The sequence below is a fragment of the Piliocolobus tephrosceles genome, chromosome 21, assembly GCF_002776525.5.
Source record: "Piliocolobus tephrosceles isolate RC106 chromosome 21, ASM277652v3, whole genome shotgun sequence".
NCBI lineage: Eukaryota > Metazoa > Chordata > Mammalia > Primates > Cercopithecidae > Piliocolobus > Piliocolobus tephrosceles.
Genome location: NC_045454.1, coordinates 1,239,188 through 1,251,808, shown reverse-complemented (window position 1 = coordinate 1,251,808; position 12,621 = coordinate 1,239,188). Strand labels below are relative to the sequence as shown.

Genomic DNA, 12,621 nt, shown 5'->3' with positions numbered 1-12,621 from the left:
GATGGATGAGCCCTCAGTGCTGGCAGGACAGAGACACACAGGGTGTGGCCACTCAGAGTCTGGGCACTTCTTGTCAAGGGGTTTTGTCATCTGCAGCCACACAGGAAGCGGAACTGCCCTCCCCAGGAGCCTGGCTCTCCTTCCTTTAGAGCTGAGGTGGGAGCAGGCACCAGACCCTCTGTAGACAGTTCAGACAGAAATGGGGTGTTTCCTGACCCCCAGCCACTGTCTGTCTGGCTTGTCCTCATTTCACTAAGGCCTGGGAGATAGCAACAAATAGAACTGGTGCTTCCTGTATGTGCCCTTCCCGATCAGGGTGAGCCAAGGCTTTTCCTTCCTTCTCACAGCCTCCCACAAGGTCTCCCACCCTCCTTCAGCCTGTCCATCAGCACGATGTTGTGGGGTCCTTACCATGGCAGTCATCTCTTCAGCCCTGGAGGTGCTTCAGGGAAGACACAGGTCCTTGCTGCAGGCCAAATCAGATCAGCAGAGACGCACGTGACACCTGACTGGGCAGTCCAGGCTGAGCTGTGTGTGGCAGTGAGCACAGAGGAGAAATGCAGGGAAATAGGGAAAGAACAGTTGACTTCTCTCTTGGCACGGGATTGTGGGTTTTTTTTTCAACCAAATAGTCTCCTTCTCAACTTCTCCTTTTTAAAATATTTTGCTGCAGTGTCCACCCCCACCCCACTGGGAACAAACCTCTGAGTCTTTCCTGCCTCCTCGGTGCCCCTTGCATCCTTGGCTGTCCCTCTGCACCTCAATTCCTGGTCGACATTTTGGGAACAATGACTTATGTTTGCGCTTTGATTTGAGTAGTTGAGGAGGGAGTAGATACTTATTTGATGACTGGTTGTCATCCACTGCCTATGTGACCTTGGTTTGTAGTGTCCAATCTCTGAACCTCAGCTCCTTCCTTTGCAGACTGTTGTCATGAATCCCACTTGTCACCGTGGTTGTGGGGTCAGTGGTGCCTGGGACATTGGGAGGGGCTCATTTGTGCTGGATTTCCAGATCAGGGTAAGACCTGAGGTGCTTGGGACGTGAGAGGATCTTGGTGTTGGACTCCACAGTCTATGAAGGTGATTGATGTCTCCACTTAAGATGTTGTATCTGACCCTAATGGAGAAACGTACATCAGGCATTTCTGAAATACTCAGAGCATCAATGTCATGAGCAGAAAAAGAGGTGTGGAAGTTCCCAAGTGTAGACGGATCGACAACAAAGAACAGAAGCCAGAGATGAGATGCCACAGGGTCCCGGGACCATCAAAGGGTCATTACGGTTGAGGTTTCCACCACCGAGTGGAGCTGGGAGAGGAATCTCGAGATTTGCAATGACAGTGAGGAGTTGAGGGCTCCAGACCAAGGTGGGAGGCTGCATCCATCCAGCCACGCCTGAGGCTGGAGTGGACCCCAAGCAGCCCAGGAGAATTCCCTCAAGGGAGTGCACCAAACCATCCAGTGACAGAGCTGCTGGGATTCCAAAGAAAGAAACACTAAACACCAGAGTGTTCATAGAGCATTTATTAAGGGGACTTCCGTACTGTGGGGAGTCCTTATCTCCTTGCCCAGTGTCTACTTGCAGACCTCAAGGATGTGCTTCCACATAGCAGCACGTTCTTCAGATGGACAAGGAGACACTGGGTGTTCTATCCAAGACTTTAACCTAAAACAGAAACAAAAATAAACCCCTAGAGAATACGTCTCAGTAGAGTTGTTTCTTGGGATACGCAGGGAATTCGTTTCAGTATTCCCTACATGTACCAAAACCTGATGTACCAAAGCAACTGATAGAGCTGCTTAGAAACAGAGATCCCTGGTTGCAGAGGTTCAAAGCCAGAGTTGCTGTCGGTCCATTGAAGGAGATGCTGTTGCTGGGCAAGTGTTCTCTTAAGAGCATCTTATCCGAATTCCTGATGTCCTAAAGAATATTTAGTGACAAACCTTGTCAAAGCAGGAGATGAGTGAAGGACATGGAAGAGTTTCTTGTAGGGTTTTTAAAAAGTCCTTAGAAACAGTTCTTATCTCAGACCTGGAAGCATGAGCCTCCTCTCCTTCAGGTCTTCCTGGTCCTGTGGGGTCTGAGTTTGACCAAAGTCATCACATCCTTGCACATGTGAATTTCATATTGGGTGTCTGCAGTGAAGGGAGTGGGTTATAAAGTTAAACCTGAGAGTTTCAGGAATTTGGTTTAGGGGATGGCTTGTTTCTACCTCTTTAGAAAAAGGGTTAATTTTTCAAAGTTTTCCAGAAAAAACCTAAAGTGCTTTATCAGTACCTGGGAATGCTCAGGACCTCAGCTTGGGTTCACGCCTGCAGGTGGAAACATGTACCTGTCCAACCCACAGAGCAGTCATGGCACTTTGTCTCGCTCTCAGAACAAAGGAAGAAGTGGAGGAGACCGTTGGACCTTAGAGAGAATGGTTCCCCCTCTTCTGTGTTTGTGGACAGACGCTGGGATAACTCCCCTCAGTAACCCGGGCCACACTCAGCACTAAGCCGGGTGGGCAGGACACAGACTCGCTTTATCATTGCTGGACCGGGCATCTCTCATACATGTGTGTGAGGCTCACATGGGCCCTGATGTACTGGGCACAACACGGAGCTGATTCTAAGCTTGGGAGTGTGGACACCGCAGGACATGAACGGCCACAGCAGTGCCCCCCATCAATTTGCATTGCTGAGTCAGTCCTGGGAGAAAACCTGAATAGAAGATCAATTGTGTAAGAGAAAATCACCCAAAAGGAATGAAAGTCAAACAGTCTATTAGAGAAAAAACAGGTAATTATAGAAATGAATTACAAAGATATTTTGAGGTGAAAAAGAGTAAATTATATTAACACACTTAGAAATAATTTCATCCAGAACAAGACACAGCTGAAATGATAAATATTATATTGGTGTAGAATATTTACTAAAATTTTCAGAAGTCATCAGAGCAACTTTAGACATGAAAAAATAGAAAACATAATTAATGCACACAAGAAACAGAATGAGAAGGGTAAAGAGATATTTCTCTATGGATCACACTTTCAGAATGAAAGAAATAAGGAGTATGTTAGTAAAATTTGCAAAGAAAACAGTTGATGTTTTTACAGAAATGAACAAAGAACATGAGCTTAATGTGCACAAATTTACAAATAAAATTAATGTCTTGACCATGGTAGAATGAAAGATATCTAGAATAAATAAAAAGTAGTTTTAAAACTACAGGAGAAAATGAAAATTATTCTCAAATGAATGACAAGCACGTTGGGACTGAATTTCCCAAAAGTAAAAAGTGTGGAAAAAATGACCAGGGGTTCAGGCTCAATTTGGGTGTATGGGAAGAGCAGACGTGTGCCTCTCTCCTTAAGAGGAATGAAAATGGTGAGTAAATACCGAAACGCCAAGTGGATCTTTTCAGAGAGCACCCTGGGGCTCACCAGAGAAGCACAGGGACATGGAAAGCACAGAGGAGAAAAGCCCAGAGTCAGGGAGCCTCCTAACAAGAGGAGGGGGTGAGTGAGTGAGAGTCCCCCAACACAAAAAAGGGATAAGTGTGTTAGTCAAGGTTCTCTAGAGGGACAGAACTAACCTTAAGCCTTTTGATTTGTGATGCTGGGATGACTTTTTCCTCATTTACGTCTTTCGTTATTTCTTTGAGCAGTATTTTTAAATTGTCAGTGTATATGTATTGCATCTCTTTGGTTAGATGTATTTCTTTTATTTTCTTTTCTTTTTTTTTTTTTTTTTTCTTTTCTTTTTTTTGAGACTGAGTCTCACGCTGTTGCCCAGGCTGGAGTGCAATGGCACGATCTCAGATCACTGCAACCTCCCCTTCCCAGGTTCAAGCAATTCTCCTGCCTCAACCTCCCAAGTAGCTGGGATTACAGGCACGTGCCACCACCATGCCCACCTAATTTTTGTATTTGGTTAAATGTATTTCTATGCGTTTTTTAAAATATAAATTCCCTTGTTCCCCTAATATACATGTTAAAATTCTGAGACCCATTAGCTATAAATGTGAACATAGTTGGAAATAGAGTCTTTTCAAATGCATTTAAGGTATGATCAAGGGATCATAACGAATTAGGATGGGTCCTACTCTGATCTGACTGGTGTCATAATCTGAAGAAGAGAAGAGACACACAGAGAAGAATGGATGTGAAAACAGAGGTACCCAGGTAGACGTAGGCACGGAGAAGATGGAGGCAGAAATTGGCGCTATGCTGCCCCAAGTCAAGGAGTGTCTGGACCAGCAGAAAATAGGACAAGTCGTTTAAGAATTATTCCATCAACTGGGTGCGGCGGCTCACGCCTGTAATCCCAACACTTTGGGATGCCAAGGGGGCAAATCACCTGAGGTCAGGAGTTCAAGATCAACCTGACTGACATGCTGAAACTCTGCCTCTAGTAAAAATAGAAAAGTTAGCTGGGCATGGTGGCACACACCTGTAGTCCAGTTACTTGGGAGGCAGAGGCGGCAGAATTGCTTGAACCCGGGATCCGGAGGTAGCAGTGAGCTGAGATCCCACCATTGCACTCTAGCCTGGGTGACAATAGTGAAACTCTGTCTCCAAAAGAAAAAAAGAATTCTTCCATCGAAACTGCATAGTTCCGGTAACACTTTTCTTATGTTGTACTTAGATTTTTAAGTGAGCCTTGTTATCTCTCACATCAGATATTAACATGTTTGTCTTTTGTGGATATGCTAGGATAACAGTCTCAGAATTTCATTTGACCTATGCTGTAACACTGAAATAGAAGTAATCATTGCCTCTGAATTAGAAAGGACTGTAGGTAGATGCGTGAGCTCTCAGTGGGATGTGCCACAGGTGCCTGGTGCTCATTAGTGAAGACAGCTCTGTCCCTTGATTCCCAACCCTGCATTCAGTGAGAACTCATTGGCAACTTGATTGGGGTCATGAAAAAAAATTTATGTCACAGAAACTGGTAGATACCACTAATAATAGCATTTTAAAGATGTCTTTTTCAGAATCAGCATAGCTGTGGTGTCACTTGAAATGTGTGAGTGATGATTCCAAGAGATGATATTTCAGGAGAAATTACACAGATAGCACCTAAGAAAGAGGGAAGGGCTCAAAGGGTCCAGGGAGGGCGTTAAGTCTTCGGGGTGGATTTATGTTTTCCTGGTTGGAATCTGATCTCCTGTTGTCGATTTAGTTGGTGGTTCAGGTTTGGATCTCTGAACTGAAGAGATGGCGACTCAGTAAGGGACATCAAGGAGTGTGACAATGAGGAATAAGGAAGACTGTGTTACGTGCTGTGGACCACAGCACGCAGGTGTGCAGAGGTGTGCACCCAACGCTGCCTTGTGGGATGGAGTCTCATGTCTGGGGATGGGAAAAAAGGGGGATCCATTCGAGGAAAGTCAACATTCATAGATTAAAAAATATATCACAGTTTAATGATCTTACTAGGAATCACCCCAGACAGTTTCCCTGCACTCAAATATGGATTCCTGTCTCTAGAAGTGACCAGCAGACAGTTCAGATAATGTAGGTCCTAGATTGTCCTCCAGAACTTCCTGGGATCATCAGATCTGTTCCTGAGGCTCCACCACTCTGAAGGGTGCATTGTCCTCTCTGCTGTTCACCGGCCGGCTGCATCTTGGGGGCTTCTCTGGCTGTGCTGAGCCTCAAATAGCAGAATCCCAAGGAACACCAGGACCAAGCCAGCCACGCCCATGCGGATGAGATTCTCCACTGTGTAATCCTGTGGGTGTTGGCCTAGGGATGGTGGACAAAGAGGTCACAGAGGTCAGGGCAGGTCAAAATCTCCCTAGGACCCCTGGATGTCCACCCAGGGCACCCACCTCACCTTGACAGTCCCTGACCCTCTGTGCCAGCCCCATAACCGAGAGCATCTCCTCACTCACCAGTCTTGGAGTCTGTCTGGTTTTGTGACGGGCTGAGGGTCTCAGCTGCTCCTGAGAATCAAAACAGTGGAGAAGAGCCCTGAGGCCAGCCTCGCTCCTGGGTTCTGCAGTCTTCTTTTCCCCTGTGTCTCTTGACATGAGTTTTATGGAGTTCCTCAAAAACCCTTCCTCTGCTGTAGCAGGGTTCCCTCCAGTCTCCTCATTGAATTATTTTAGACTTCCTGTGCTCAACAAATCCAAGCTCGGCTCCTGAGTCATTTGGGAGAGTTTTCCTGCACCCCGGGAGCTCAGCATCTATAAGGAAAGTGGTCCTCAGTCTAGAAATGACCGAGACCTTGGGTGCTCTCTGTGCATCCTGGGACCTTGTGTGCTCTCTGAACCCTAACAGGCTGCAAGGAGCAGGTGCAGGACCACAGAAGCCAATGCCCCCAGAGATAAGAGTTTCATGTATCCATCAGCTGAAAACCCAGGCTCCACGGAGGAGGGGTTGGACCTCAGGGGCTCTTCAATGCCAGGAGCACAAAGGGGTGAAAGTCTGGGCCTGCCTCCCCTTCATGCCCTCAGCCACTTCACCTGGCGTTTCATCTTCCGTTTAATCCCTGGGTAACGAATTCCTCATACAGGCAGGAATCCCTAGAATGCAATACAGGTGCACACATGCCCATACACACACAGAGAGATATGCATTTGCTAAGTGGTGGTGCTATCCGAAGTTCATAAATGAATATTTCTTGTCCAGCAAGTGTGAATCTAGATGAGAAGACCAGTAACAAACATGTAAAGACCTGTCATGTCAAATATATTAAGTATATGGATGAATACATATAAAAATGTGTTTAGATGTATCTCCACACACATCAGGTGTAATGTATAGAACCTGTGTATATATGTAAAACTTCAGATATGTATTTCTTATGTATTTAATTACATGATAAAATTTGAGTGAGAAATAAGGGCATGCAATTTAGAAATAAATAAAATTTCCATGTATTATGGTTTATATAAATTTTACCACAAATTAAGGGAGATCATTGAAAAGTAATTAGAAAGGAGCCATTCTCTAGTGGGTGAATAACAAATAAAAAGAACGTAATGAAACCAGTCACTTTCTCATGGATACCTATCTCTTTAAAAAAAATATAGGAGTCGCTTCCAAGATGGTCGAATAGGAAAGGCTCTGGTCTGCAGCTCCCAGTGAGATTGACGCAGATGACGAGTGATTTCTGCATTGCCACCTGAGGTACCTGGTTTATCTCACTGGTACTCATTGGGCAGTGGCTGCAGTCCACGTAGGGCGAGCTGAAGCAGGTCGGGGCATCAACTTACCTGGGAAGCACAAAGGGTCGGGGGTCAGGGGATTTCCCTTTCCTACCCAAGGGGAGCCGTGACCGACTGTATCCAGAGAAACAGTACACTCCTGACCAAATACTGCGCTATTGCCACAGTCTTAGCAACTGGCAGACCAGGAGATACCCTCCCGTGCTTGGCTCTGCAGGTCTCACACCCACGGAGCCTTGCTCACTGCCAGCGCAGCAGCCTGAGATCGATGGAGGGAGGGGCGTCCACCATTGCTGAGGCTTCAGTAGCTCACAGTGTAAACAAAGAGGCCTGGAAGCACGAACTGCATGGAGCCTACCACAGCTCAGCAAGGCCTCTACAGATTCCACCTCTGGGGTCAGGGCATAGTAGAACACAAGGCAGCAGACAGCTTCTGCAGACTTAAACGTCCCTGTCTGACAGCCCCGAAGATAGCAGTGGTTCTCTCAGCACAGCATTCGAGCTCCAACAATGGACAGACTGCATCCTCAAGCAGGTCCCTGACCCCCGTGTAGCCTGACTGGGAAACACCTCCCGGTAGAGGCCAACAGACACCTCAAACAGGCAGGTGCCACTCTGGCATGAAGCTTCAAGAGGAATGATCAGGCAGCAATATTTGCTGTTCTGCAACCTCTGCTGGTGATACCCAGGCAAATAAGGTCTGGAGTAAACTCCAGCAAACTCCAACAGACCTGCTGCTGAGGGGTCTGACTCTCAGAAGGAAAACTAACAAACAGAAAGGAATAGCATCAACAGCAACAAAAAGAACATCCACATCAAAACCCCATCTGTAGCTCACCAACATCAAAGGCCAAAGGTAGATAAAACCACAAAGATGGGGAGAAACCAGAGGAGAAAACCTGAAAATTCCAAAAACAGAATGCCTCTTCTCCTCCAAAGGATCCAAGCGTCTCACCAGCAAGGGAATGAGACTGGGCAAAGAATGAGTTTGACGAGTTGACAGAAGTAGGCTTCAGAAGGTCAAACTTCTTTGAGCTAAAGGAGCATGTTCTAACCCATCTCAAGGAAGCTAAAAACCTTGATAAAAGATTAAACAAATGGCTAACTAGCACAAACAGTGTAGAGAAGACCTTCAATGACCTGATGGAGCTGAAAATCATGGCACAAGAATTACGTGATGCATGCACAAGCTTCAATAGCAGATTCGATCAAGTGGAAGAAAGGATATGAGTGATTGAAGATCAAAATTAATGAAATAAAGCAAGAAGACAAGATTAGAGAAAAAAGAGTGAAAAGAAACAAACAAAGCCTCCAAGAAATATGAGCCTATGTCAAAAGACCAGATGTATGTTTGATTAGTGTACTGGAAAGTGACGAGGAGGATGGATCTTCCCCGTGTCCAAGTCAAGCCTGGACTCCAAATCCTCCTGATCCAGCCTGTTCTCCTTCCTCTACTCATCACACATTCCGCAGGACAAGGTCAGGGGCTGGGGGTCCTGCAGAGCTGTGCCAAGTGTTGATTTTGGTGGAAAATTGGAGACATTTTCTCTCGTACACGAGAGAAGGGAGACTCTCAACCAGCGGGGTTCTGTAAACTTTTGTTTTTTCCAAAACATTGTGGCTTTGTCTCACTAAGCTGAGATTCCGGGAGGGATGAGCAAAACTGCATGCACCTGCGCCCATCTCCGTTGGTTTTTTAACACTTACAAGTCTCAGTTATTGGGAGTGTTAGGAGAGGGCCTGAGGGGGCTGCAGATGGGAGCAGGTCTAGAAGGAGCCACATCCCAGATGCCCCAGAAGATCAGAAATGAAGGGTCTTTGGGATGGTCACATCCAGGCAGCTCCCCCCTTATTCAGATGGGGAGTCTAGGGTGCAAGGGGAACAGTCTTTTTCAGAAGTTTCACCTACCAAGGAGAAGCTGAGCCACCACAGATCCAGCCCCACCTCCCCGGGCTCTTCTCACCTGACTTCTAGAGCCAGCACCTGCCTGTGATCGCCCCTGGCCCTGGCTCCCCATGAAAGGTGATGGCTCCTGGGAATCCTGCTCGGGGAGGAGGAAAGTCCCCGCTGCTCCACTCGTCAATGCCGAACCTCAGACACCTCCCTCCCCTCTGACCACCACGGAGGGAACACCTGCCCCATCCCTGGAGCACCGGGAAGCCACGCGGACCACACCCTTACTGTCCACACTGCCCTCTGCTGCCCTGGATCAGACCCTGAATATTGGAGGTCGCATTGAAACGAGTCTGGAAACTTCTCTTGAGCTGGGAGTGGCTGTTTTTGTCACGCATGGGGTCAGGACTTACGGGTTGGGACCCCCAGAGGCTCTGATTCTGAGGTGGAGACATCAGGAGGGGAGTGGGTGGGGCCTCCGTCTTCCACCCTGAGTCTAATCTCATCTCTGAGGTTCACCCCCGTCTCCTCCCAGCACTCCCTGCTCTTTACCCTATTGAGACTTCAGGGGTGGGAGCCAGGGGTGGGAGGTCCCGTCTGTTTCCACCCTCCCATGGGCTGAACACCCCCCTGTGGACCGTCCCCCCTTCACTTCCCTCTTTCATTATTGTTCCAGAGCTCTGCTGGGGGCAGGGCCAGAGCTGAGCCTTTGAGCTCAGATAGGACAGGGTCAGGGCCCTCACCTGAGACCACGAGCTCCAGGGGGTCACTGGGGTGAGACAGCAGGTGGGGGTCGGTGCTGCGTGAGCCGTAGCACCTGTAGGTCCCCACGTGGGCTGAGGTCACAGGACCCATGGGGAATTCAGCCTGGTACTTAGGAGCTCGGTGCTCTGATCTCAGACGCAGTGGGGGATGGGCTGCCCCCTCCTTGGTCAGAAGGAAAGTGTGGAACTGCCCCTGTGACTGACACAGCAGGGTCACGTTCTCTCCTGAGGCCACCGTGGGGCCCGGCTGCACCGAGAGGGAGACCGTGTCATAGAACTGTCCTGGAGAGAAGGAGGATGGGTGAGGGGCTCCCACCTTGCTCTGAGCTGACACCTCCCCAGGCTTCTCTCTGGGGCCCTCCGTCTCTCTGTCTCTGTTTTCTCTGAGTCTCCCCCTCCCCCCATTCCCTGTCTCTGTCTGTCTCTCTCTCCCTTGGTGCCCCCGCCCCTCATCCCGGCCATCACCACCTGGGCTCCCCCGGCAGGACCTGTGCAGAGCCTGGGTCCCTGACTGAACCCGCTGGGCTCCTCACCTGAGATCAGGATGTCCAGGGGGTCACTGGGGGCCGACCACTCGGAGGAGAGGTTGTGTGCACCGGAGCATCTGTACCGGTCCCCGTGGGAGTGGCTCACAGGGCCCAGAGAGAAGTCGGCCTGGGAGAGCCCAGCCTGGGGCTGCCGGCCAGGGCGCTGGAGGAAGTCACGTTCCCCCTCCTTGTACAGAGCGAATCTGTCGTAGCCGGCATCAGAGCCACACTGGAGGGTCAGCTTCTCCCCAGGGGCCACGACAGGACCCGGCTGCACTGACAGTGATGGCTTCTTAGAAACACCTGGGAAAAGGTGGTCACGGTTTCCAGGATCCGACCCTCAGGCTTCCCCACACACCCTCCCTCTCCCCCTGGGCCTCACCACTGCTGATCTTCCTGTGTCTCTGGCCCCAGGAGCCCTGAGCCCTCTCGTCCCAACATCATCCCACCTGGCGCTGCCCTGAGACGCGGCTCCTCCCACCTGCCCGGAGACTCAGGGAGCTCCAGGCAATGCTGTGAATTTCTCACCTGGGACCAGGAGCTCCAGGAGATCACTGGGTAAAGACCACACATAGGGAGAGCGTGAGTCATAACCATAGCACCAGTACGACCACCTGCGACTCGGGCTCACGGGGCCCACGGAGAAGACGGCCCAGGACCAGCCACGGGCATGGAAGTGGGAGATGAGACGTTGTGGGTGTTCATCTTCTCCTTCCTTACACAGAATGAAGCCATCAAATGCCACCTGTGAGACACACTGGAGGGTCACGTTCCCTCCTGAGGTCACCACAGGGCTGGGCAGGGCTGAGAGGGTGGGTTTGCTGTAGGCTCCTGGGAGAGAAGGAGGCACCGTGTTAAATGGGACTCACACCTCCCGCATCATCCCCAGGGCTGGGCTGTGAGAGGGAGACGCCCCTGAGAGCTGATCCTCTTCCCGAGAACAGAGCCTGGGGCTGGGACCCCTGAATGTCCTCTCACCTGTCACCACCAGCTCCAGGGGGTCGCTGTGCTCTGATGAGTGATTGCGGCTATAATACCAACAGCGATAACGCCCCGCATGTCCCGAGGTGATGAATCCAATGGGGAAATAGCCCTTCTTGACAAGCTCTTGTCGTATCTGTCTAACCCAGGATGCTGGTTCTTTTTCCCTGTATAGACGATACTGCTGAACCTGATGGCTCCCCTGACACCTGAGGGTCACAGGACTCCCCTGGGTGATCACAGACCCTGGCTCAGCCCAGAGAGTGGGCTTGGGAAGGGTCCCTGGAAGGAAATCAGAGATCGGATTCTAAGTCATTTCCCACCCAACAGATCTCAGCTCTCAGCTGCAGGACCCTCCACCGCCCCCATCAGTCAGCCCAGATCTGCTGTTCCCCATCCCCAGCTGCACGGGGGTGGCCCCTTGTCCCCAGTGAGGAGGAGGGACCTGAGACAGCTGGGGACAGACTCACCTGCCTGCACATGGGTCCTGGGGCCCAGACTCAGCCCTGGAAGAGAGTTCCCTGTGAGAGAGTTGCCCCTGAAGCCTGAGCGGGTCCTCCCCGCCCTGGGATCTTTGTGAGCCCCTGGGGTCTCTTTATGCACCAGAGTTTGGCTGTGGGGTGAGGCCCCTCCCAGGTTAGAATCTCCCCTCCCTCTTCAAATCTCACCGAGACAGATCAGGAGCATGAGGATGGGGGTCATGGCGTCTCCTCCCACTGCCCTGCTCTGCGGATGGATGAACCCTCAGTGCTGGCAGGACAGAGACACACAGGGTGTGGCCACTCGGAGGCTGGGTCCTTCTCATGGGGTTTTGTCATCTGCAGCCACACAGGAAGCGGAACTGCCCTCCCCAGGAGCCTGGTTCTCATTCCTTTAGGCCTGAGGTTGGGGCAGGCACCAGACCCTCTGCAGACATTTCAGACAGAAATGGTGTCTTTCCTGACCCCCAGCCACTGTCTGTCTGGTTTACCCTCATCTCCTTGAGACCTGGGATGTAGCAGCAAATAGAACTGATGCTTCCTGTGTCTGCCCTTCCAGATGAGGGTGAACAGAGGCTTCCCCTTCCTTCTCACAGCCTCCCCCAAGGTCTCCCTCCCTCCTCCAGCCTGTCCATCCACTCAGCGTTGCCGGGTCCTTACCATGGCAGTGGTCTCTCCAGCCCTGGAGATGCTTCAGGGAAGATGCAGGTCCATGCTGCAGACTCAGATCAGCAGAGACACACCTGACACCTGGCTGTGCAGCCCAGGCTGAGCTGCGTGTGGCCGTGAGCACAGAGGAGAAATGCAGGGTCTGC

At 50.3% G+C, this 12,621-nt stretch overlaps 1 protein-coding gene across 7 annotated transcripts in view; it reads right to left on the bottom strand.

Moving 5' to 3' along the window:
- The window catches only part of LOC111530230 (leukocyte immunoglobulin-like receptor subfamily A member 2), a 24,846-nt gene extending 12,268 nt beyond the window's left edge, over nucleotides 1-12,578 (bottom strand). Inside the window, exons 1-10 of one of the 7 annotated variants that reach the window (XR_003310014.1) lie at nucleotides 12,467-12,578; nucleotides 11,996-12,206; nucleotides 11,798-11,833; nucleotides 11,325-11,609; nucleotides 10,875-11,177; nucleotides 10,353-10,649; nucleotides 9,799-10,101; nucleotides 9,126-9,203; nucleotides 5,884-5,934; nucleotides 5,650-5,734 (exon numbers count right to left, since the gene is read on the bottom strand). Coding sequence is in view for 4 of the 7 variants with exons in the window: in XM_026457610.1 (XP_026313395.1) it covers nucleotides 5,598-5,734; nucleotides 5,884-5,934; nucleotides 9,799-10,101; nucleotides 10,353-10,649; nucleotides 10,875-11,177; nucleotides 11,325-11,609; nucleotides 11,798-11,833; nucleotides 11,996-12,029 (1,446 nt within the window). In the remaining 3 variants the exon portion in view is untranslated. The other 6 variants (XM_026457610.1, XR_003310015.1, XR_003310013.1 and 3 more) reach the window with 6 other exon arrangements.
- Nucleotides 12,579-12,621: the final 43 nt, after the last annotated feature.